General features: G+C 31.2%; 12 protein-coding genes and 2 non-coding genes across 14 annotated transcripts; 7 read left to right on the top strand and 7 right to left on the bottom strand.

The window, feature by feature from the left end:
• Positions 1 to 305: 305 nt before the first annotated feature.
• On the bottom strand, positions 306 to 2073 carry PPL_08119 (uncharacterized protein; the record flags this gene model as incomplete). The annotated part of the gene is made up of 4 exons (XM_020578947.1): positions 306 to 551; positions 802 to 881; positions 1352 to 1660; positions 2034 to 2073. 4 exons carry the CDS (start codon positions 2071 to 2073, stop codon positions 306 to 308), a joined length of 675 nt encoding a protein of 224 aa, XP_020430786.1.
• Positions 2074 to 2573: 500 nt separating this feature from the next.
• Positions 2574 to 2644, bottom strand: PPL_08118. The gene has a single exon. It is a non-coding gene; the product is annotated as a tRNA-Gly (tRNA).
• Positions 2645 to 2742: 98 nt separating this feature from the next.
• On the bottom strand, positions 2743 to 3575 carry PPL_08117 (ribonuclease H2 subunit C family protein; the record flags this gene model as incomplete). Its single annotated transcript, XM_020578946.1, has 2 exons — positions 2743 to 2789; positions 2825 to 3575. 2 exons carry the CDS (start codon positions 3573 to 3575, stop codon positions 2743 to 2745), a joined length of 798 nt encoding a protein of 265 aa, XP_020430785.1.
• A 273-nt stretch (positions 3576 to 3848) lies between these two features.
• On the top strand, positions 3849 to 4982 carry PPL_08116 (uncharacterized protein; the record flags this gene model as incomplete). The annotated part of the gene is made up of 3 exons (XM_020578945.1): positions 3849 to 4355; positions 4491 to 4536; positions 4750 to 4982. 3 exons carry the CDS (start codon positions 3849 to 3851, stop codon positions 4980 to 4982), a joined length of 786 nt encoding a protein of 261 aa, XP_020430784.1.
• Positions 4983 to 5163: 181 nt separating this feature from the next.
• PPL_08115 (uncharacterized protein) lies at positions 5164 to 5697 on the top strand (the record flags this gene model as incomplete). The annotated part of the gene is made up of 3 exons (XM_020578944.1): positions 5164 to 5299; positions 5353 to 5413; positions 5475 to 5697. 3 exons carry the CDS (start codon positions 5164 to 5166, stop codon positions 5695 to 5697), a joined length of 420 nt encoding a protein of 139 aa, XP_020430783.1.
• Positions 5698 to 5752: 55 nt separating this feature from the next.
• PPL_08114 (proliferating cell nuclear antigen family protein) lies at positions 5753 to 6260 on the top strand (the record flags this gene model as incomplete). Its single annotated transcript, XM_020578943.1, has 3 exons — positions 5753 to 5761; positions 5975 to 6028; positions 6093 to 6260. 3 exons carry the CDS (start codon positions 5753 to 5755, stop codon positions 6258 to 6260), a joined length of 231 nt encoding a protein of 76 aa, XP_020430782.1.
• Positions 6261 to 6915: 655 nt separating this feature from the next.
• On the bottom strand, positions 6916 to 7545 carry PPL_08113 (dihydroxybiphenyl dioxygenase domain-containing protein; the record flags this gene model as incomplete). Its single annotated transcript, XM_020578942.1, has 3 exons — positions 6916 to 7143; positions 7193 to 7420; positions 7456 to 7545. The coding sequence occupies 3 exons, from the start codon at positions 7543 to 7545 to the stop codon at positions 6916 to 6918; spliced, it is 546 nt and encodes a 181-aa protein (XP_020430781.1).
• A 1853-nt stretch (positions 7546 to 9398) lies between these two features.
• bzpJ (putative basic-leucine zipper transcription factor) lies at positions 9399 to 14327 on the top strand (the record flags this gene model as incomplete). Its single annotated transcript, XM_020578941.1, has 9 exons — positions 9399 to 10063; positions 10153 to 10765; positions 10876 to 10952; positions 11047 to 11349; positions 11695 to 11767; positions 12425 to 13081; positions 13200 to 13758; positions 13829 to 13988; positions 14039 to 14327. 9 exons carry the CDS (start codon positions 9399 to 9401, stop codon positions 14325 to 14327), a joined length of 3396 nt encoding a protein of 1131 aa, XP_020430780.1.
• A 119-nt stretch (positions 14328 to 14446) lies between these two features.
• On the top strand, positions 14447 to 14938 carry PPL_08111 (elongation factor 2; the record flags this gene model as incomplete). Its single annotated transcript, XM_020578940.1, has 1 exon — positions 14447 to 14938. The coding sequence occupies one exon, from the start codon at positions 14447 to 14449 to the stop codon at positions 14936 to 14938; it is 492 nt and encodes a 163-aa protein (XP_020430779.1).
• Positions 14939 to 15853: 915 nt separating this feature from the next.
• PPL_08110 lies at positions 15854 to 15927 on the bottom strand. The gene has a single exon. It is a non-coding gene; the product is annotated as a tRNA-Val (tRNA).
• Positions 15928 to 16331: 404 nt separating this feature from the next.
• Positions 16332 to 19131, top strand: PPL_08109 (uncharacterized protein; the record flags this gene model as incomplete). The annotated part of the gene is made up of 5 exons (XM_020578939.1): positions 16332 to 16517; positions 16608 to 17059; positions 17134 to 18265; positions 18326 to 18894; positions 19014 to 19131. 5 exons carry the CDS (start codon positions 16332 to 16334, stop codon positions 19129 to 19131), a joined length of 2457 nt encoding a protein of 818 aa, XP_020430778.1.
• Positions 19132 to 19223: 92 nt separating this feature from the next.
• PPL_08108 (uncharacterized protein) lies at positions 19224 to 20620 on the bottom strand (the record flags this gene model as incomplete). Its single annotated transcript, XM_020578938.1, has 4 exons — positions 19224 to 19246; positions 19278 to 19359; positions 19418 to 19732; positions 19787 to 20620. The coding sequence occupies 4 exons, from the start codon at positions 20618 to 20620 to the stop codon at positions 19224 to 19226; spliced, it is 1254 nt and encodes a 417-aa protein (XP_020430777.1).
• Positions 20621 to 21227: 607 nt separating this feature from the next.
• pssA (phosphatidylserine synthase) lies at positions 21228 to 22972 on the top strand (the record flags this gene model as incomplete). The annotated part of the gene is made up of 4 exons (XM_020578937.1): positions 21228 to 21499; positions 21591 to 21741; positions 21862 to 22164; positions 22577 to 22972. The coding sequence occupies 4 exons, from the start codon at positions 21228 to 21230 to the stop codon at positions 22970 to 22972; spliced, it is 1122 nt and encodes a 373-aa protein (XP_020430776.1).
• A 64-nt stretch (positions 22973 to 23036) lies between these two features.
• PPL_08106 (uncharacterized protein) lies at positions 23037 to 25142 on the bottom strand (the record flags this gene model as incomplete). Its single annotated transcript, XM_020578936.1, has 7 exons — positions 23037 to 23225; positions 23309 to 23551; positions 23622 to 23677; positions 23753 to 23880; positions 23977 to 24734; positions 24814 to 25039; positions 25135 to 25142. 7 exons carry the CDS (start codon positions 25140 to 25142, stop codon positions 23037 to 23039), a joined length of 1608 nt encoding a protein of 535 aa, XP_020430775.1.
• Between the last annotated feature and the right edge of the window lie 317 nt (positions 25143 to 25459).

The raw sequence follows: 25459 nt of genomic DNA, 5'->3' as shown, positions 1-25459 counted from the left end.
TAGTCGAATTTGGTTGGTGGTAGAGATAGTTGGAACTGGCCATCAGTCACTTCAGAAAGTCGTACCCCACTTATTTCAGTTTTTACAAATTTGGAATAATAAAAAATGAAAAAAAATTTGAAAAAAAATTTGAAAAAAATTTGAAAAAAAAATTACATCACATTAACATCTATTTTGATCGATTATGCGATAATATATCAAATATTAAAAATTTAAAGCATATCAGAACAAGTTCAGCAAATATGAATAGATTGCAAGATGAACAGAGTTCACAATAAAAGAACTTTAAAAAAGTAAGAATAATATTAAAAAATAACTAAATATTTTGTTTTATTTTTTTGTTTCTTGTTTTGCTTCTTGTATTGTATCTTCTTATCTTGTTTCTTGTCTTGTTTCTTATCTTGTTTCTTGTTTTGTTGTTTATCTTGTTTCTTATCTTGCTGTTTATCTTGTTTCTTGTCTTGTTTCTTGTCTTGTTGCTTATCTTGTTTCCTATCTTGCTGTATCTTCCTTTTCTTTTGTTTAATTCTCTCTTCTTCTCTTTTAATCTCCTATAGTCTTCTTCAACTACTTTCTGAAATATGGCTGGATGTGTTAATTTGTTTTGTGAATGTATTTCCAAAAGCGATTAAATTATCGTTGAATGTTATGTTCTTAATATCATCACATTTTTGGTTCATAATATCATCTAGTATATTCTTAATGTTGTTGATTTCCAATCTGATGTTTGTTGATTTCCATTTGGCGAATGATATTTCGACTACATATATCACCATCAAAGCACAACTCCAATTCGAATACCTTATCCAAATATTCATCATCTCTTTCTGTAGTATTACAGTCAAGAGTTCTTAGTAACTTCTTACTTCTACAAATAGATTCTTTTGTTCTAAATATCGATCCAAACACATGTCAATTTGATTAAATGTCAATCCACCAATACCTTCAAATACTTTGAAAACTTATATATAACTAGTATATTAATTCTAACTTTTTTTTTTTTTGTAAATAAATAGGTAAACACACTGAAAACTATAAATCTATTAAGATGTCAAACAGGAGTAGACACAACAAGGTTATTTCTCTCTCTTTTGATCTGATTATCCAATTGTTTTTGCACCCTTAACATGTGATTTCGTCTAATTCCAGTTTATTATTCGTTTCCCAACAAGGATGTTTGGTTTTCAGATGCTTGCATAGTTTGATAGAGTCACTTTTACTTGACAGTTGTTATGACAACACTGCTTCGAATTTATATCTGCATTCACTTGGAGTGGTTGCTCCCAATGTGACTTTTTCATTTCATTGGGGTGCTTTTCTCTCTTGTGCCTATTGAGTTTGGTCAATTCACTATAAGAATATAAACAATGCTCACACTTGAATTTAACACTATTAACGTGGTATGTATTTATTTTAGAAACTGAACTATTACTATTACTAATACTACTACTACTACTACCACTACTACTACTACTAATATAATTATTTTCATTTTCAATCACTTCGAACAAAATATTTAAGCCATAATCAGCCGAAACGTGATCTCTTGGGTTATCATTTATTATTTCAATTTCCTCATCATTGAATACACACTTCTTGTTATCATTTTCTTTGGTAGACTCTGGTTGCTCCAACTTAAACTTAACATATAGTTTTCCATCTTTTAAAAAAAATCATAACTAGAATAATATAATATATTCTGTATACAGGTAACAATTAAAAAAAAAAAAAAAAATTAAAAAAAATTAAAAAAAAATTAAAAAAAAATTGTGGGTGACCACACAACTGCCAAAATTTTTTTGTTTTTCAGTGAGGATGAGAATCTTGCTTGGGGTTCAAAAGTACCTACTACGTTTTACCAAATATAGGTGCTTTTTTTTCAATTATTTTTATAAAAAACATGCCAACAATGTGTGAGATAGGGGTTTAAATCATTTTTTTAGACGTACGAGTCCCCGGAGTGTTAGTGGTGGAATGCCATGCTTGACGATCAAAAGGTGGTCGTAGATTTTCTTTAGATCATAGCGAGATGCCACCACGTAACCATGGTTGTAAAGATCTCGTCTTTTTCATTATGTTTTTATATTTCTTGGAGTAGATGAACGGATTGGAGTTGGACAACCACATGTACCTTCTTTTTTTTTTTTTTTTTTTTTTTTTTTTTTTTGCAAAAAAAAAGATTTGTTGACTCATGATCAGTCAACAAATTGCAGGTATTGATATTAACCTGCTAGTTCGTGTTTTATATTATATTTACATTCTCACACAGGCCGTGAGAAATATAGCCAATAAAATGTTATTATTATTATTATTATTATTATTATTATTGTTATTAATAAGTTGAGTAGTATTAGGATAGAATAGATCTAACAGTAGTTGCGTGTTGATGAACAACAGTATAAAGCGGTGGCACGTAGTTGGAAGGATTTAGATTCCAATCAGATTTAAATTTACGCGTTAATGCAGAGCAATCGACAGTGATTCCTTGGGAGATAGAATTAGCGATTGTGAAATTAAGCTTGTGGTAATTGGTTTTTTTGCCGCTTGCGGTCCTTTGACACATACTAAAAATGTGCGCATGCCGAGAATCGAACTCGGGCCTAAACGATGGCAACGTTCAATTCTACCACTAGACCACATGCGCTTGTATATTTCCTCATTTATTAATATATTTTTTTATATGTATTTTTTTTGTGAAAATTTGATTCAAATTGCAATTTTATTTTAGGTACTCAAATTAATCTACTCTAAAAAGTATGTTTCAACTTGAACATGTCTTGAAAACAAATCTATAATTTATTTAAAACTAACATTATCTATTAACTTCTGACTCTCTTTTTTGGTCTATCGTTATTGTCATCTTGATCCTCTGTCTTTTCTTCAACTTTATCTGTAACTTTTTCATCAATCTCCTTTTCTGTTGTTTTTGATGTATCCGCTTCTTCGGTTAGCGTGGTCTTGTTCTTACTATCCAATAGGCTGTCTTCTTCTTCCATTCTATTCTTTTCTTGCTCCATCATTTCTTTTGTTACAGGTTTATAAATATGTTGTGAAATATCCATCCACTTCATTGCTTGCTGTACAGGATCGTGGATTGTAGGTTTCTTCTCTCTATTCCAATAATTGAATGAATCAAACTTTGAAAGCAACTCCCATTTATTAGCGACTGTATCATCTTTTATACTACTGTTACTGTTGTTACTATTATTATCAGCTCTATAAACAAAACCATTATAACATGACGGTAACTTTAATGATGTACCATATAATCTTATACCTCTAAAAGTTGAACTTAAAACACCTTTTGTTTTTGTTTTTGATTTTAATGTAAATATATATAATGTTTTACTTTCAAAAACCGATTGTTGATTGTATAATTTTGAATTCATACCATCTTCATTTTTAATATGAAAGAAACTAGATACTTTTGCATGACCATTATGACCAATAGAAAAAGGTAACAAGTGAAGATTGGTTGGATCGATACCCAAAGAACATTTTGATATTTCTATTGATGGTTTCAACTTTGATTTCTCACCTCTAACACTACTATCAGTTCCTTTAAATATAATCATTTTAATAATAGAATACTAATAGTTTTAAAAAATAAATATACAAAAATTTAAAATAAAAAAAAAATTTGAAAAAAAGCGAAGGGAAAAAAAAAAAAGTAAGGTCACGATTTCTTTTGTTAGAGTGATCTTTATGAGATTTCTATTTAAAAAGAAAGATATTAAATATTATTAAAATAACTTTATGAGAGTTTGAATTTGTCAAAAGTTCTTAAAAAAAAAAGAAAAAAAGAAAAAAAGACAATTTTTTTTTTTGTTTCAAATTAATTTAATTAAATGAACAAAAGTTTAAAAAATAATAACAATGAAGATAATACTAGTAATAATGAAAAAATCATAGAATATGATATAAATGGTAAAGAGATTTGCTTCCTTTTTAGAAAGTTTGGTAAATGTAGATATGGAAAGAAATGTAAAAAATCACATCTTCTCAATTCAGAGGCAACACCAACCACTGTTCTTACTCGGCTCGATCCAACTATAAAACAACCACCTTCCATCATCCAGAAGCTACTATCACTCTTTAACTATAACAATGTTAATATCATCGATAGTGCTCATCCTCCCATTGAAATACAAATGTTACAATCAAACATAAAGATGTTAAAATCAAATAAACGATTAATTACTCAACAACAACAACAACAACTTATAAATAACAATAGAATCATATTAAAAATTAAAAATAATAATAACAATAATAATGATAATAATAGCAATAATAATAGTGTTGTAACAATAAAAAAAGATATATTTAAAAGAATGAAAAAACATCATTGGAAAGTAAGATCTATCATTGGAACGATGTTGTCTGGTAGTCAACCTTGGGTATATTCAAAAACAATACAACAACAAAATGGAAGAGGAACAAAGATAAACTTTAATAGAATGAGACCGTTTGTCTATTTACTGTTAAAGTCGGTGTTGTCTGTTGATTTGGAAGATCAGTGGCTACAGTGTCTGGGTAATACTATTGTTTCGATGTGCCACACTGCTGAACATCCACTGGAGATAGAGAAATGTCTGATTGCCTGGGGTATAACAGATATCTCTGCACGCAAACTATTGGTACTCCTATGGAATACAATGGTACAATCATCAAACTCCAAGAACATGACTGCACCACTCATTCAGAACTGTGAAAAGGAAATCAAAACATCACACATTCAATCGATAGACTATGCTCGTGCATGTCAATTTACACTCAACCAATCTAGATTCTCATTAAACACATTAGATAAATCAATTAGTAATCTACAACAACAACAACAAACTGTAAATAATAATAATAATAATCAAAACAATCAAATCAATATATCACTTCAAAGATTAAATCAAATCGATGAAGATACAAAACATATCACCAATTGGAAGGAAAAGAAAAGAAAACAATTAGAATTATTAATTTAACTTCTTTTTTCTTTTTTCTTTTTGATTTTTTTTAATTCTATTTTGGTTGAACAACTTTTAACAATAAACATAGTTTATTTTATTTTGTTATTGTTTAAAGATATATTATTACAATATGTTTAAAGCAATTATGTATGTATTATTGATTAAACTATTATTAATATTATTATTAATTAATTGAATGATAAGTGATACAGAGAGAAGTAAGATATTTATATCTGTATTTCAATGTCTCTCTATTTTTGTTGATTTTATTACTTTGGAGATCAATAGCAATGCTATTCATATGTATTCTTTTGATGGTATAAATGATGATCGTAGATATGATCGATTAGAATCTAAATATACTTTCTATCATAATAATATTTAGGAGCACAAGTATTATTCTTGGATATTATTTTTGATAAATCATTCTTTAGTGATTTCTTTATGTATGTTTAACAAATGACCATTAAATTATATATCCTCATATACTAATGTTTTATATTAAAGTGAAAATCCTATTAGTATCGTTTTGAAAGTTGAATTGGTTGATCTTTGTTTGAAGAATAAAAACTCGATTGATTCTATCGTCGTTAAATACTATGATGATATATTTGAACTCATATTTCATAGAACCGGTGGTTACATATCAACCCACAAGATACCTGAAATGTTATGTCAATCCTCTGGTATACCAATCGATCATTCAATCTTTTTTTTAATTACAAACTAATCACCATCTGAATTTACATTTGTAATAGAAAAAATAGTTACACCTGATCTTAAATATGAAAGTGGTAAGTTATTTATATAAATAAAGAATAGATAGATCTAAAGTTGCTCATATAATGAATGAAGAGGTACTTTTTCAAAGCTATTTATTAATAGAGGTACTTGCTGAGTTGAAACCCTTCAGCAAATTCCCTTTAAAGATAGGATTGAATGAAAACTGCTTATTGTTTGAAGGTAAGTAATGTATTTGATTATCTTTTTCTAAATAATTTACATAGTGGAAGAAAGCATCTGACAAGTTGGTAAAGTCAAGTATCACACTCTACAACAATGTATGTATAAGATTTAATCAGGTTGCAACAAAGCATTGTGTTACTAATATTCGAAATAACTTAGAAAACAAAAGACTTCTTCATTATCGGTAAAAGTGTATTCGACATTGAATTCAAGAATAGCTACTTCTTAAAGTTAGATAAAGTATTGAAAAAGTTGTCTGTCAAGGAATGTCTCTTACAATTCGGTCAAGATCTTCCATTATCTATGATTTTGTATGTTAATATATAAGCATTCATTTTACTAAATTTACAAACTAACATACCTAATAAGTAATACATACAATTTATGTACATTCCAATTCTTTCTGGCACCAATGATATGAGAAAAGATCCACAACAATGTAAAATAAATAAAAAATGACAATCAAATGTTATTGTTATTATGTGTATTTTATAATATTTATTTTTACATTGACTAACACTATAGAATACCATGATCTTAAATCATTATATATTCAACTATAGTAAGTAATAATCATTCGAATAGTTTCAAGTTTTATCTTGATCACAATAATAATATCCACAGTTCTTTTATCTCTTTGAATGTTTTGCAATACACTGCTTGAATCGCTGAAACTCTGTATTACAAATATTATGCTCTATATTATCTAGATTCTTAACAACACAACCCGCATATGCTGCAGACTACAAATAATAGAAGATGATAAAGTTAGTTTTTAAAAACCAAATATAATCATTAATATTAATTAAAACCTACCTCTATTGAGCATTTACTCAATGATTGAGCAACTCTCTGTGACCATTTTGTAGTAGTTGAACCACTCATTGCTCTACTTTATATATATAAAAAAGACTAGTAAAATTTAATCTTAAGTTGTAAAATTTTTAAAGAAAGTTTTTTTTTACAAGATTAAATATTATTTTTATTTATGATTATTCTTTTCCATTTCAAGTTCGATTTCAATTACTTTTTCTAAAGATTGATGGTGAAATTTGGCAGAGAAAGTACGTCTTTCACTCATTCGCTCCTCGGGGTGATTGATCTCTCTCTTCTCTTGCTCTGTTAATACAAATTCAAACTCTACGTCGGCATTTAACTCCTTGTTCAATGCCTCTAGAACGGTCTTGGCATCGGATCGAGCGTCGATTCTCTCTTTGTGTTGTGAGATCAACGATGTGAAGTCCTGCTCGGTAACAAACTCTGCGTGTTCCAGTCCGTCGAGTTGTGGTCGTGACGGCTTTGGCGAGGGTAGCTCTACCATAGGTACCAACCGTACCGATCCGTCGAGTGGATCGACGTAGCGCAGTGGTTCCGCCAGCTTGAACGTACTGATCAATCTGCCGTTGACAGGTGTCTCTGCAAGCAACTGATGTCCCGACTCGAGAAACTGTGACTTTTTCAACTGGTAGTTCTCTTGCGATGACACTCTATAACAGATATGATCGGATTGTAATCCATTGACATCTATACCTTTCTCCTTGAGATGTCCCAACAATATTCTCAAGAATAAATTGTAATCACCTATAATCTCTTTTATATCAACACCTGTCATAATATACTTTGTACAAAAAATAAATATCAAATCTTAATTTTGTTTTTTTTTAAAACATTTTTTTTAAGATTCGTCTGACTAAAAAGAATCGATTGATCCTCGGAATTTCAAAAGAATCAAGTTCTTTTTATAAATATAAATCTCATCAAAATATCTTCATTTACAGGTTTATTTAATAAAAGAACTATTAATAAATAAATAATATATTAAAGAATAAATATCCAATAATAAACTAATTCCCAATAGAATATGAAATTTCTTATTTGGACAAGAGATTCAATGATTGGGTTTGGGTGTTTAAGTAAATTACCTTCTAAATCATCGTGTTGTAGACCATATTTATACTAAGTGATGATTCAAATATAACTTATCTCGAGATGATTCAGAGATATCATTTTTTATTATTTTTAATTTTATTTTTTTGTTTATCTGTTAAAATAAAAACTTGAGCAAAATTTCTTATTTTGGAAAAGTCCTAAGATGTTTGCTCAACAAAAAAATAAAATTAAAAATAATAATTATCTCGGAGCTCCTTATATTATTTCGGTACATCTAACTCCTATTAGTACAAAATTATTAATATTTTTTAAATAAAAATTCATAGATTCAATCAGTGGATATTATTGGAGGGACATATCTATCAAAACCGAACAAACTTGGAATTTGGTTTATTCCTACTCAAAAAAAATATTTATATTGTTCCAAATTTTTCAATGATTTAAATACATCTATAAATTATAATTAGTTAGAGTTTGCTTAATCAAAACTAAATTCTATATAGAAATAAATATGTTATTTTAATAAGTTAAAGATTGTTGTTTTATTTTATTTATTTTATTTTTTATTTAATTTAAGATACCGCTCAAAAGTACAAGTATCATTGGTTAAAAGTGGTTGATAGCACCACCATATTAATAAAATTTGCCTCAATGAACAGTATAAGACATGACGTGGGTGTTGAACATTACTGAACACGCAACAACAACACTGAATGCCACATCGACTTAGGTGGTAACATGTCAGCAAAAAATACAAAAAACAAAAAAACAGGGTTCATAAATTTAAAAGGATCCTCTGATAATCGATGCAAGCCCAATCATTTCATTAAACAACCGGGACTAATGTATTTTCACACAACAATTTAATTTTTAGATGTTAGAGAGGTACCAATACCAAAAGAAATACTAAATCATAAAGCTCGATGATTCATCTGAAAACTATTGAAAAAAAAAACAAATCCAATCAAATTACACAAATTAAAATCGGTGAAGAAAATAATGCTAATCCAAAAACATTTATACGAAGGTGTGGGGGTCAGTTGTTTTCTGTTTTGTTTGTTTTTTTGATTTTTTTATTCTCATTTTTTTTTGACCACGTTGCAACCAGCATTGCATTTACCACAACAGAAAAAAATAATAAAAAAAATAAAAATAAAATAAAATTAAAGGTACTTTGGAAATTAAGAATTTTTTGAGGAACAACACTAAACAAGCAATAAACATTTGATTGTTAACTTTTTTTATTTCAACTTTAGTTTAATTAATTCCCAACATATCTCTATTTTCTATTATTATCTTTTTTCTAAATAAATAATAATATTAATCAATATATATATATAATAAATTTAATTTAATTTAAATTTATAAAAATAAAATATCGTAAATTTTACATATTTCAAATCATCATTTAGTTAGTCTAGTTGTTGTTTTTAAAATAAATATATAAAAAAATAATAAAAATAAAAATAAATAAATATATAAAACAAAAATAAATAAAATATAAATAAATAAAAATAATAAATAATAAAATAAAAAGTTATTGTAATAAAAAATAAATATATATATATATAAAAGATGGCAGATATTGATAATTCAATTACAAATTCATCAAATGAACTTTGGTTCAACTTTATGCAACCATTGGGAGGTGGTATGCAAACTTTACAATCACGTACATCACCGGTCGCATTGAACAAGTCTGTTGAATTGTTGAATTTCGAATTCGGTAATGGATACAATCAAATGCAATCGTGTGGCTCAACTAAATCGAGCACCGGTTTCATGACACACAATCCAATGTTGATGTCAAACGGTATGCATCAGGACGGTGAAACCAGTCCATCATGTTACCTCAACCTCAACAGTAACGACACACAATCATCACAGGAGATCCCGGCCACCAATTTCGTCAGTCTCCCACAGTTTATCGACGAACAAACACTCTCGTCGTCGCCAGTGCCATCATACTACTCGTCATCGTCCTCCACACAGTCGTCGCCAATCCAAGACTTCCCAACATCGCCACAACAACAAATTCCAACCTTTTCACCAGAGTATAACATGGTCTTTAGTTTCGTACAACAAAACACACCAAAGTCCGATATAATTCCACTCGTCAACCCATTTACAAGTCAAATCAATAATAATAACAACAACAACAATCAATCAATTAATAACAACCACCACAATAATCAAATTAATACACAACAACTTATTGCACCAATAATAGATAATAATAGGTAAGATTTTTATTATATTCCAATTTTTGATAATAATAACTGCCCACTATTCCAAATCATTTGATTTACTAATAGTATTTACAATTTAGTTCCGATTTCAATGAAATGGTTGACAAACCATTCTCCAAAGACAACTTTATGAATCAATTAAAGTCGATTGTCCCAAGTTTTACTGAGCATTCAGAAGCCTATATATCCGATGACCCAACTTCATCCTCTGAGAGCTCCCAAGAATCAGAGTACGACCACCTACCAACCAAGAAGCGTGGTCGTGATGAAGACATCGATACATCTGGATTTACAGTATTGTCAAAGGACCAGGTACTTAAATTGTCGAGTAAAGAGATTGAAGAGTATGTCTCCAAGTTGAAACAACACCACGTTCTCACTCCATCCGACGAGAAGGAGCTGAAAAAACAGAGACGTCTCATAAAGAATCGTGAATACGCTTCTCAGTCTCGTTCACGTCGTAAGGTCTACGTAGAATCGATCGAATCGAAACTACAAAAAACCAACAACGAGTGTTCCAACATCAAACAACAGCTCACTGAAATCAAAGAGGAGAATCGTGAACTCAAGAAACAACTCTTCTCTCTCACTCAAACACTTAAAGCCAACCCATCGTTGGCAGAGGCATTCGGTAAGATCTTCTCCATAGGCAGTGCTGATTCTAAAAAAACAGCTGCCACTCTTTCTCTATTTGTAAGTAATTAAAAAAAAAAAAAAAAATAACAACAACTATTATTGCATTCATCGATCAAAGTTCTAATAATATCTTTACATATATTTCTTCTTTTTTGTAAAAAAAACAGGTATTTTTCACTTTATTTACCTTTACTTTCCTTCTTTTCCCTTCTCAACCAACTTTTACTTTATCACCAACTCAAGGGTATGTATTTGATATATATGTTATATAATATAACAAACAAATCTCGTTAGTTAGCAATTTATTAATATTATCTCTCATTTATCATCATTTACAGTCAAGAATATTTCAGAAGACATTTGCTCAATCTCGATACACCAGTATCTATGTACGATACCACCATTTTATTAAAGAATCAACTTATGACAGAAACCAAGAGATATATATCAATGATGCTTGGTGGCAATTCAGATGAAAAACAATTTGCAGACAATTCCTTCGTCAATTCACTCAAGAACAAATCAGATTTAAATTCAACAACAAAGTCAGCATCAAAAGAAAACAATGCACCAGCCGAGCAAAAATCAAACAAAAGACACAAACCAACTCATGTAGAAACTCCACCATCATCACCTGCAATGTCATCGCCTATCTCTTCATCCGATTTAGAAGATGACATCTAAACAATAGTTTAAAAAATAAATTAAAATCAAACTTGTACAAATTTATAATATAAACATATACAATAGTCTGCTCATGAGGTAACTTTTATTCATATAAATCTATTTCGATTGGCATAAGACCTATCTTGAGAAGCATTCTTCGGATGTTCATTACAAGATGTGATTGTGCATGGTTTTGTGTGCAACCAAACAACCATATATACCAAAAAAAAAAAAAACATCAACATACGATAAGTTAGTTAAAGATTATAATAAAGTTTGAATTTAGTCTATAAATGTGTTTTTTTTTGTAAATCAATTAGCATCTGTGCTGATTTGAAATTTTTTGCTGATATCTTTAGCCAAAAATATCAAATCTTCTCGAAATTCAAGATGGTAAATGAGGCATTTCAAATCAATGGAATGATTGTCAAAAAAAAACAAAAAAATCTTTAAAATCAAAAACCGTACGGGGACACAAAATAAAGAAAAAAATTTGAAATCGATGGGGGATACCAAAAAGTGAGAAACAAATTAATATGGCTTTAATTTCTCAAACAAATTTGTTGAATTTTTTTAATAAAAATTGAGAAGTCATTTAATATGTATGATACTTCTCAACTTTAAATAATTATTTAATAGTTTCTATTATAATTCCCTATAATAATGCCTCATCCAACTCGACCAACTCTATAAATAATCCCATTGTCATCTTGAAATTTCATTCAAATCAAAAAACTTTGTCACATAGATAAGCAACTAAACAGTTATATCAAGTATTAGCAACTAAGTTATTTCTAAACTTTCTACCTTACCCTATTTTTAATTGTTCCAATTGAAAAAAGGTAAATTATGTAAGATAGTATTAGAAACAAGATTTTAAATTCCCTTTCCATATCCCAAGCCAAATCCAAATAACCAACTCCTCCATCATTCTCTTTTTTTTTTAAAAAGAACTAAACAAACAATCAAAAGTAAATATAATATTAATATAATATATATCTGTCAAATTGAAAATAATATTAATTTAACTTTTATTTTTATTTTAAATAGATGGTCAAGTTCACAGTTGATAAGATCTCACAATCAATGAATGAAAGAAACAACATTCGTAATTTCTCAGTTATTGCTCATGTCGATCATGGTAAGACTACTTTGTCTGATTCTCTCGTTGCACGTGCCGGTATCATTCCAGAAGGTAAAGCCGGTGATCTCCGTTACATGAGTGCACGTGGTGATGAAATTGCTCGTGGTATCACCATCAAGTCGTCCAGTGTCTCTTTGCACTTTGAGTTGCCAGAGTCTGCCCCATTGCCAGCTGGTTCAACTGACCGTCAATTCCTCCTCAATCTCATTGATTCTCCGGGTCACGTTGACTTCTCTTCTGAAGTTACTGCCGCCTTGCGTGTCACTGATGGTGCTCTTGTCGTTGTCGACGCCATCGAGGGTGTTTGTGTCCAAACCGAGACAGTCTTGCGTCAAGCATTGTCCGAGCGTATTGTACCAGTTCTCTTTGTTAACAAAATGGATAGATTGTTCCTGGAACTCCAGGTCGCACCTGAGGATGCCTATCTTGCTCTGCGTAACGCCATTGAAGCTACCAATGCCGTCGTCCAAATGGGTGAGAATCAAAAGATGCTCGACCCAAAGGTTGGAAACGTTGGTTTTGGTAGTGGATATCAAGGATGGGGATTTACTCTTGAAAACTGGGTAAAACTCTACGAAGCCAAGCTTGGACTCTCCAAGGAGAAGCTTCTCAATCGTCTCTGGGGTGACAACTTCTACGATAGCGTCACCAAGAAATGGGGACCAAATCAAACTTCTGAAGATGGACGTACTCTCGGAACGTGGATTCTGTCGTCTCATCTACGAACCACTGCGTGCTCTCATCCTCGCCGCCAAGGATGAATCCAACATCGATAGTCTCATCGGAAAGTTGGACAACTTGGACATCAAGCTGTCCAAAGCTGAGCTGGAGTTACGTGGTAAGGATCTTCTGAGAACTGTTATGAAGAAGTTCTTGCCTGCAGATGAATGTATTCTCTCGATGGTGGTGCATCATCTGCCTTCACCGATAGTGGCGCAGCGGTACCGTACAGAGTCACTCTACACCGGTCCAATGGACGACGAGTGTGCTAAAGCAATGAAGGCTTGCGATCCAAACGGTCCAGTAATGATGTTCGTAAGCAAGATGATTCCATTCGGCGAACGTTTCGTTGCGTTCGGTCGTGTCTTCTCTGGAACCATCACCAGTGGTCAAACCGTTCGAATTCTCCAGCCTTCGTACGATCCCGAGACCAGTCCAAACGACTTCAACACCAAGAAGATCACCAGTATCGTTTTGATGATGGGCCGTAAGAGTGAAACCATCGAAAGCTGTCCATGTGGTAATATCATTGGTTTGAATGGGAATCGATCAATATCTCATTAAATCGGGAACGATCACTTCTGCACCAGAAGCAAGAGGTATTGTCTCCATGAAATTCTCTGTGTCTCCAGTGGTCAAGGTGGCAGTCAAACCAAAGGATCCAACTCATCTTCCAAAGCTGGTAGAAGGTATCCGTAAGGTAATCAAAACCGATCCAGCCATTCAACACTACACCGCCAGCACTGGTGAGCAAGTTCCTGGCGACAGTTGGTGAACTCCAACTCGAAATTTGTCTCAAGGATCTACAAGAGTATTCCAACTGTGAAATCGAAGGCATCCAATCCAGTGGTAAGCTATCGTGAGACTGTCCAAGGAACATCGCCCGTCTGCATGGCCAATTCGGCCAACAAGCACAATCGTATCTATGTCAGTGCCTCGCCACTCGGTGCCGAGTCTGCCAATCAGATCGAATCGAAAGAACTCGATCCAAACAGCAATGACATTGCCGGAAGAACACAATTCTTCGTTAGAAACCACAGCTGGGAAGCGAATGAAGCCAAGCAAATCTGGTCGTTCGGTCCGATTTGAATGGACCAAACATGTTCTTCGACCGAACTGTCGGAACGCAGTACCTCAATGAAGTGCGTGACTCGATTGTCCAGGGATTCCAGTGGGCATCGAAAGAAGGTGTTCTATGTTCCGAAGAAATGTACGGTGTTCGTTTCGATATGTCTGATATCACTCTGATTGCCGACGGTGCACATCGTCGTGTTGCCCAAATCATGCCGGCATCGCGTAAGGTTCTCTATGCCGCCGAACTTTCCGCTCAGCCACGTCTGTTGGAACCGATGTATCTTGTCGATATCCAAGCACCATCGAGAGTGCTCAAAGGTGTTCACAAGTGTCTGAATCGTCGTCGTGGTGTCACCATCTCTGAAGAAGAGAAGCTCGGTATGAATGGAGTGTTCTCAATCCGTGCACATCTACCAGTCTCGGAATCGTTTGGATTCAGTGCCTATCTCCAATCTGAAACCAGTGGCTTAGCTTTCCTACAAATGTCATTCGATCACTGGTCGATGATGTCTCAAGATCCACTCGAACCAAATTCAGTCACCAACAAGATTGTCCAAGACATTCGTGTAAGAAAAGGTTTAAGACAAGAGATTCCACCACTAAACGAATTTTTAGATCGTCTCTAAGATGACAATTATTTTTAAAATAAAATTTTACAATTTTTTTAAAAAACAATTAAATCATTGAAAAAAAAAAGGATATCAATACATTTTTAAAATTAAAAATCAATAACATTATTAGAAGAATAATAAAGGATTAAGGAATTACTTTCAGAAATAATACAAAAAAAACTTTTTACACTCTTCTTCATATTCAAAATGTAAAGGTTTTTAACTGATTTACATAAACAAAGATATTGTTTTTTTAGAAAAGTAATTTAACAGATGAAACGAAGATAAAACAAGGAGAGTATAGTATAAAGAAAGGTTATTCTTTAAAGGAGTTCCCGATTATATAACAATTAATATTCTATCATTAAGTTGAAAGTGGTAGATTCAAATTCAATCTCCATTTAATTTAAATGGAACCAGATACTTAGACAAACAATCTTAAGCTCTAGATTCCCAGATTTTTTGGAAATTTTAGAGTATGATATAGATCTACTAATAAATAATTTGATTAACTAATTAGTATATTCGACAACTGTATAAGACATCTCACTTGTCATCAATATTCGAAAATACAAATTATATTTTTTACTTAAAATTAATACTTAACTAAATTTGATATACAAACAACCGGTCAGGACCTGAATGTTTTTTAATTTCTTGGATATTCATCGATAAATATATATACTAGCCATTCATTCTAAACTCTTAAATACTGTTAAAAATGGTGATATGAAATGACACCTTTTTACTGCCAAAAACCCGATGAATCTTTATAAAAAATTTTGAATCAAATATCAAAATCTAAGTATATCTTAATCCTATTAATTGATTTTTAAGTAAATAAATTTATATCTATAAAAACAAAATGTATAGGATATTGATCAACTGTGTAAAATGCGCGCATTAAGGGATTATTTTGTTAATATTTTATATCAAGAATGGGAATCGAACCCATGACCCAAACCGTGTTAAGGTTTTGTGATAACCAACTACACCATCCTGACTTTTGATGAAATGGTAGTTCATTTTCACGTTTTATTTGTAAATTATTTCAAAAAATTTAAAATTTGTACAAAAGTCAGGATGGGGTGAAAGCAGTTGATCACCTAGGTGATTCCAGAACATTTTATTTCCTAGTGAATTCAATCAGATTGCCTGCATGATTTTTTTTACAAATTTATGTTATTTTTATCAAAGTCTTATGAATACTCTTACGAATCACTTAAATTGTTTAACAATTTTGATATTGATTTTATGTTAAGATAAAAACTTTGAATTCTAAAACTTGTTTACTTGATTTTGTTTTTGAAAACTCCAAATTTATAAAGCAGGTTCTGGACTCATCATTAAAAAGTTCCAAGTTAATTTATTATTTTTTGATAATTGCAATTCAATATTACAGTTAAATATGGATGGACTTCAAGAAATAGAGTACTATGATATTAAAAGTAATTCAACTATTATTGAAGATAGAGATGATCTTCAAACTTGCATCTCAACACTAAAGAGTTTGATTTTAAAGACATTCGGATCTCTTGACCACAAAAATTTTAGTAAATACAACGATATTTATTTAATCGCTGTTGTATTAAATGTATGTGTAGTTAGTCTATTTTAATAATAGTTTATTTTATTTGATTTGATTTTATTACTTTTTACTAATCAATTGTTATTATTACAACAGTGGATAATAGATAGAGATACCAAGCAATATAATGAGATTAAACAATGCATTTCATCTTATTTTAAATGCTTTTTAAAATACTCTCTCAATTCAGAGTTGAATGAATTGTTTATCTCGATTGCATTGAATACTTCATTGTTCAATGATATCGGGGTCACTAAATACTTGCTAACATTTTGTAGTTACACCGATGTTAGAGATGCATTGTTACACATCTTCTTTGTTAGCATCAAGCATACAACACAATTCTCTGTTGATGATAGTCAACGTTACTCTAAATTAAACCAATCTTTATCTATAGAGTCGTATTGTTTAAATTTAATTAGCGGCAATCAACAACAAAACCAACGATCACCAACAAAACAAACAAAGATATTATTACTTTTGTATATTATCAATGATAATCCATCATTAATTAATCAACTATCAGATTATTATCAAGATATATTCTTGTAAGTAGAATACTATATATCAAAGACAAAGAATTAATTTGTTGTTACTAATATATAAATAAATATTATAATAGGTATATAGATGAATATCTACATTTCAATGATTATTTGCGATTCTTTAGGTTGTTGGCAGAACACTTTGAAGTGAATGCGAAAAACAAGTTACTTGTTAAGAATCGATTGTTAAATAACGATTCTAAACCAAGTGTGTCGGTAGTTCACTCGGTATTTCACAGGTTCCTAAGTGGTTTAGATTTGAAATCTATCATACTCTCTGTGATTAGTGTAGATTCAAAGTTTCGTTTGGTAGACGAAACCAATGAAGCAGAATTACAAACTCTAGAGTTTGGAGAGTTGATGATCGGTGCATTCTCTATCAGTGGTAGTGGCGGTGGAATAAAGGCACTAGAGTCATTGGTCTTGATAGATATCTACCGACAAAAGTCTGTTCCATTGCCTTTGAATCTCTACAGCCATCTACTAGAGTTCCTTCAGATCAATAACTTTGATTTGGATGACAAGCTAACCATTAAACAATACAATCAGCAACGATTCATCCAATCTCTGGTTTATATCTATCAGCGTGAAGAGAAACCAATGATTTTGAGGACATTGTTCAAGTCGCTCTGTCTGTTAGAGTCGCTAGATTCCAGCTTTATACACTCTGTTCTCTCACCGTACAAACAAGAGTTTCAACAGATGATTCTATCCAACCGTAGAATGGTTTCGCAACTTCTCGATAGTCGAACAGCATTCCTCATTATCGTTTCAGATCTGATAGGCGGTCACGATCAAATCGATATCGTTTTGGAAATGATTAAGCAACGTGAATCTTGGAATTTCAAAATGATCGAACTTACACTCTGTCTGCCCTCTTCAAAAGAGTCATTGTTAGGTACTCTAACACACTTGGATCCATACATGCTCGATCTATTCAACAAGCCAATGAACTATCTATTGGATTTCGAGATTAATAATGTCGCTATATTCATGGAGTACATTTTCACCAACCACTTGGCATCTGTGGTGAGACTCAAACTATTCCACACAATCGGTTATCAATTGTTTGACAAGATTTACAAACACAATCCAAGCTGTATCACCAACATATTGGTAGTTGCCAATCTTTCATTTTATTCGAGCTTTATCAGGAACCTACCAGCTTTTTCGTATATCAATAGATTCTTACCCGAGAATCAGATAGTAGTAAGCACCAAGCCAATACCAAAACTAAGCTTCTTGGTTTGTAAACATATCATCACACAGCTATTGTTTGATAAATATTTGGATACAAAATGGAAAGTGGAGCTTTCGACAGTTTCAAAAGAATTCCACAAATGTTGTTCAAATGTTATCACCAACAATCCAAATGAAACCATAAGAATATCAAGGAGAATCGATCATGTTGGTTCAGAGTTTTGCTTATTTAAGACACAACCTCTCCATTTGGTAGAGTCTGAACTCAAGTATATTAAAGATGATTGTAAATCAGCTTGTCTCGACCATCTCGAATCTTTCACTTTCATCTATGATGGACGGAGAAATGCTCTGCCAAAGAACTTGAAATTTATAAAGTTTGTCATTCCCAGAGCAGCAAATACACCGGTGGAACTTCAACCGCTTTTGCCAACCAACAAAAACAGTCGTCTGCAATCAATTAAGCTATACTGCAATAATCTAGCTGATCATGTTGTCAAAACAACACTTCAATCACTTGCAGCCATACAGAAATCACATCCCAAACTGGCGATCGATGCATATATCAAACAAAACATTTTATCATCCACTATAAATAACCTTTCGTTGGTCACCAAGTTGCAGAAAGGATCAAATATGTATTTTGCTGGCTACCAATATCCCAAAGAGAATACATTCCCTAATCTCAGAAAGCTTGTCATGCCAATGAATTTCAATGAGAGAGGCAATGATCTAAATCATACTTTATATATCATAGAAACATCACCAAAGTTAAGATCGATCACATTCACCAACAACCTCGATACAAAGTTTTTGCTGTCGTTCGTCCAGGTCAACAGAAATATTTCACGATTGGTTTTCAAATACAAGATTAAAGAGTCTATTTCTCTGCCAAATTCAGTTATCGGAGAACTAAACAATATATTTTTGTTATTAGAGAGTCCCGAGCTTCATCAAATAACACATCTTAAATTCTACATCCAATACCGTCTCTACGAAAATGGAACGAAAGTCCACTTACCAATTATCAATACCGAGCACTTGACAAACAAACTCATTGATATAGTAGATTTTAAACCAATTAAATCGAATCTAATGACTTTCTACAGATAAATAATAAATATTATATTACAAAATTAACTATTTATTTCTTGTTATTACAGATTGTGTTAAAGTGATGAGTAAATCTCTTGATTGTGATTGTGGTAGTTTCATCAAAAATTCAATAGATTTATTGCAATACTCAATTGCAAGTGATTTCGTTTTCTCAATGGCATTACTCTTTAAAACCAATTGATTAGCTATATCAACATCACCACTTTCAGAAAACTTTCTATTGATCAGTACTTCCAAATCGGGATATTCTTCGAGTGCGAAGAGTACAGGTGCTGTTGCCAATCCAAGTGACATATCAACCGATGCCGGTTTACCTAAAGATTCAGAAGATCCTGTTACATCCAGCAAATCATCAATAATCTATTGATTTGGTAAGTAAGCTTTGCAAATATTTATATTAATCAAGTTACTTACTTGAAAAGCCAAACCTAAATTCTTTCCAAATTCAGTTGCCATATTTGTCATGTTTGCGTCTGCACCAGAGAGAACTGCTATTGATCTACAGCCGTTTGCAAAGAGCGACGCCGTTTTGAGATAGGTCTTTCTAATGTAGCTTTCGAATGAGGTGGAATTCGACTTGATCTGCATCAACTCACCATCGACTAGATCCGATATGATATTGGAGACAAGCTCTGTGACATGATGATTTCTCAGTGTGGAAAGCAAAACAATGGTTCTGGCGGTGAGGAAATTACCACAGAGAATCGCGAGTTTGTTGGAATAGGCACAATTTACGGATGCCATCTCACGTCTTGTATCGGCACCATCGATTACATCGTCGTGAACCAGACTTGCCGTGTGCAGCATCTCCACAACCTGAGCCAACTTCAACTGTGATTCTGAAATAGGTTCGCTCGGACAATCGTTACTGGTGATTGCACGCGCCAGTAGCAGTAGAACAGTCGGTCGTATACGTTTACCCTTCATCTCAAAGTAGTAGGTTCCGATGCTTTTCAGTAGTGGATGCGTTAGCTGAGTTGGACCACCTGCATACTCGCCGCTTCCTTGAATGCCATTGGTTATGGAATCAATGATATTAAGAGACATTCTATTAAGATCCTGCTCAATCAGTGAGTAGTCACTGTGACTGGCTGCCTGTCCATTCAATCTATTGAGTGGATCTAACATCTGGACACTGCCAGTCTCTTGTCTATTACTATATCTCTCAGCATCATAACTGCTTTGTTCACCTACATAAAATGATTTGCTTGTCATTTTTTCAATAAATTTATTTATAAATGGTTCCATATTTTTTGTAATTAAAGTATATCTTTATCTTATCTAATAATATAAAACATTGATTTTAAATTTTCAAATCATTTTTTTCATTGTTTAATTTAAGTGATGACAGATCACCCCACTTTTTTTTTAAGAAATATAATCATTTTAGATTTTTTGATTAAAAATTATAAAAATTAAATCTAAAAAAAAACAATATTTGTTAACATATATTATAATCTATAACTTTGATTTATGACTATCTAATTAATAGTTTTTTTTTTAACTATAATGCAAAAGCTACTTACTTTTTTTTTTTGGAAAAAAAAAAAAAATCAAATAATTTAGGTAATTATGTGGTGTTGTGTGGTTTTGTTTTGTCGTTTTTTTTTAATCAAGTGGTACAAACTCCAATCCCTACAACAAAAGTCGACGATTCATTAACGATGCAAACACATAATTGAAAAAAAAAAAATGATTTTTTTTAAAAAAATAAAATAAAAAAACTATTTTTAATTAAAGAAGTTAAGTTAGTCCGTAATTCACATTTCATTATTTATATAATATTCAAGAAAGATATTTATTTATTTCATTATTTATATTTATAATATTCAACAATATTATTATAAAAATAATAATGAAATCAAAACAACAACAACAACAAATACATTATGATGTTGATGAATCAGCATCATCGACAAATAATAATAGTAGTACACCAAAGAAAAAACAATTGAAAACACCAAAACATCGTTTGAGCGATGGTAAAACAACATTGTCTCCACAGGAATACGATACATTGAATTTCTTTTATAAACCACATACTTTACTCTGTCTAGCGGTAGCAGGTATCGTAACGATATACTTTGCATTCAACAACGAGCAATCATCAGAAGGAAATGTTAAAACGTAACTATCATCAATCTTTAGTTAATTCTTTGACACTTGCAAGTAATATTAAACAAAACTCTCTCTATTTTAATTTTTGATTCTAAATCAGTGGATTACTTGGAGTATGTGCAGCTTTCCTTTTGTTTTCAATGTTACAGATGAGAGATGGACTCTTTGTTCGTCCACATCCAGCATTCTGGCGTGTCGTCATGGGTATGGGTGTTATTTATTTATGCGGATTAGTTTTCTTGTTATTCCAAGTAAGTGTAAAAGTGTTTAATATATTCTTTGCAACACAATAACAACAACAACAACATTGACATTGGAAGGAGAATTCTCATCATTAACCAATTTATTTTTTGTTGTTATTATTACTTTAGACCGCAGATGACGCACGTTTGATTATGAAACATATCGATCCAAAACTTGGAGTGAAACTACCAGAGAGATCGTATGCAGAGAATTGCGATCTCTACACACCAGACCACCCAGAGTCAAACTTTAAGAATCTCAAGGACACTGTCAACGATGAATTCATTTGGGCTCATCTATTTGGTTGGTGGGGAAAGACCTTGCTTCTTCGTGATCCAATCTTGTGCTGGACTCTCAGTATAACCTTTGAAATTTTAGAATTGACATTTGCACATTGGTTACCAAATTTCCATGAATGTTGGTGGGATCATGTAAATTATCATCATACATATAATAATTTATTTATTTATTTGTTAAAACTAACTTTAAATTTATTCTATTTATTGATAATCATAATCAATAGATCATTTTAGATATCTTTGTTTGTAATGCACTCGGTATTGTTTTGGGTGTTTTGACGATTCGTTATATGAAGATGAAGGAATACAATTGGACTGGTGCCAATGACAAGACAAAGAAGAAGAGATCTCTCTTTATCAAAGCATTGAAGCAATTCACACCACTGCAATACGACGATTACAATTGGGAGATCTTCTCCGAGTGGAAGAGATTCGTTTCTATTCTTTTCGTTATTGTTTTGGTATGTAACTAATTAATGATGATGATGATGATTCATTTTAGTAAAATAAGTGAAATCCTAACTAATAATATTATTATCTATAGATCTCTGTTATTGAATTGAATGCATTCTTCTTAAAGACATTATTGTGGATTCCACCACCCAATCCAATCAATATCTACAGATTGTTATTGTTGTGTTTGATTGGTACACCGGGTCTTCGTGAGTACTATCAATACATTACCGATAAGCAAACCAAGAAACTCGGTACCATGGCATGGATCTGTATTGCTATTATCAGTGTTGAAGTACTTATCTGTGTCAAGTACGGAGGTGCAATGTTCTGGGCCATTCCAATGCCACCCCAAGTTAAATACCCATGGATTATAGGTCTCACCATCTTTACTGTTGGTTCGGTATTCTATTTCGGTTTCTACAAGAAATCAAAAAAGCAGTCGTCTTCTTCAGCAACAAACAAATCAATCGAAAAGACTGAATAAACGAATAAAATTACATACACATTAATTGAATAAAATCTAAATTTTATTATTATTATTATTATGATTATTTAACATTTATACATTTTGTTTTAAATATTTGATAGACAATCTTGTTTGATGTAACATATGATCTTATACAGACTGGAAACTCTTCATAGTTTGTTAAAAGACTCTTAATTATATGTAGAGCACCCTTGTAGGAAGATGGTAATATATCTTTTGAATCTAAATTGGTTTGACTAAAGAAATATAACTAATATCAACAACAACACAGTTAATAATTTAGATTAATTAATAAAAAATATAAAATAAATGTAGCAGTCATTCATAACTTACAGCATCATCTCCATAGAGGTATACTGGAAGTTCACCGGTTGCATCGGATATCAACAGATTCAAACAATAAATCCATTTTAATTTATCATCTGTATCACATTTTTTGCAACTGTAGTCTTGTAGTGTTGATGGTGTGGGATCCTGGAAAGTCATACAAGATTCACATAAAACTTGTAACCATTTTCTTGAGAGTTTCGGATGAGATTCATGAAGTTTAACCATCGTCACAAATATATTTGGTGTCTATTGTTAATTTTGTATTCATCATTAGTGTTTCAACTCTATTATGATAAAGTAAAACATTTTAACTTACTTTACATTCAAGTATATCTTTTATCTTTGTGAAAACTGCAGTTTTAAAATCTACAACTAGTTACAAATCACAGGTTAATATGACTGATAAATAAGTTTAAGTCTGTTTAAATAAAGGATACTACTACTTACTAGTTGAAATACTTGGTATTTCCGATTCATTTAATTCATTGTTGTTGTTGTTGTTATCATCTTGATACTCGCTCTTTACTGTAACATCTTTAATATTTGTTAATTGATCTACTTTCTCTTTATGTTGACTGTAGTAGTAGTAGTAGTAGTAGTATTTTAAATGTTATTAGTGTTTGTTATTTGTATTGCTGTTGTTGCTATTGTTGTTATTCATAGTACTTTACCGTAATAACCGTTTAACTCTTGGATCATCTGGTGATAAGATGTTAATCCTTGAATTTGTTCCATATTTCAATTCTTTTTGTTGGTACCAATGAACTCTTACCTTTATAAACAATGCCCATGTATCTGTTGAAAGTGATTCGATATGACTGAAATAATCAAACCATACATTCATAGTGATAGTTGTATGTGATTTGACAACTCTGTCCTTTGGATCGAAAATAGCTTGTCCAGTGCCATCCCACAACTTTAACATTATACACTTTTGATTTGCCGATGAACATCTCTCCACTACCTTTGCAATTATATTCACCCATGAATCTTTTTCAATATCTTTTATATCATCTATACCAACTACTTTACCAGTAAAACTATTAACAACATTATTATTATTATCATTATTATTATTATTATTATTATTATTATTATTATTATCACTACTATCATTATTATCTAATTTTCTTTTCTTATTTATATTCAATAACTTTATTTGATTATTATTATTATTATTATTATTATTTGTTGTTGTTGTTGTTGATGTTGATGTTGATGATGTTGCTGTAGCTGACTGAAAATAACCTTTATTCTCAAATGAAATAATGCTAGCTCTTATCTTATCTGTCATCTTAAAGATGGTTGCTCTCTCGAGTGTTTTCAAGTCGATAGGATGTAGAGGTTCACCATTGACAAAGACATAGCATCTAAAGTCCGTATCATAGATATTGGCTTTTCCATTGACCTGATCATTATAGGTGGATCTCTATGATTTATTAATAAATGAGATCAATCAATAAAATGAATGTTTAAAAAACGAATAAACGAGTAACTACACTACTTACACGTAAACCTGAACAAACCAAGATATTACCAATCTCAAAGTATTGTAAACACGATTGATCTTTGAAGAATATGCTAACGTTCATCTTTGATTGCTCACTGTCATAGATCAAGAACTTTTGGCAGTATTCACCAGACATTGGTCTAAGTTCCTCCAACTTATCCAACACACCTATGACATTGAATTTATTGGCTTTCGATATAACTATTTCATTTATAGATTTGTAACTACAATAATATAGTAATATAGTAATAATATATCATGTCAATAATCAAATAGAATCTCTAAATCATCATGATGGTTATATATTATTTTTATTTACTCATCCATTTTCCAAAAAATGATTAATTTTTTTTTTTGAACAACCAATGTATCAGAACAACAACAGAAAAATTAACAAATTTTATTCAAAAAAAATAAAATAATATAATATAATATATTATAACATTCTTAATGAATTCAAATTTATGATCATATATTCTTATAAAAGATAAAAGATCAAGATTTTTATTATTATTAATACTAATAATAATTTTTTGTGTGATAACACCAACACACAAATCTGCTGAATTCAAAAAACAAAAAAAAAAAATTAATTTTTTTTTTTAGAATAATAACTCTGGTTTTTTTTTTTTCATAGTCTTTAG

This window comes from Heterostelium album (assembly GCF_000004825.1).
Source record: "Heterostelium album PN500 unplaced genomic scaffold PPL_scaffold8, whole genome shotgun sequence".
Taxonomy (NCBI): Eukaryota; Evosea; class Eumycetozoa; order Acytosteliales; family Acytosteliaceae; genus Heterostelium; species Heterostelium album.
This window is presented reverse-complemented; position numbering and strand designations above follow the sequence as displayed.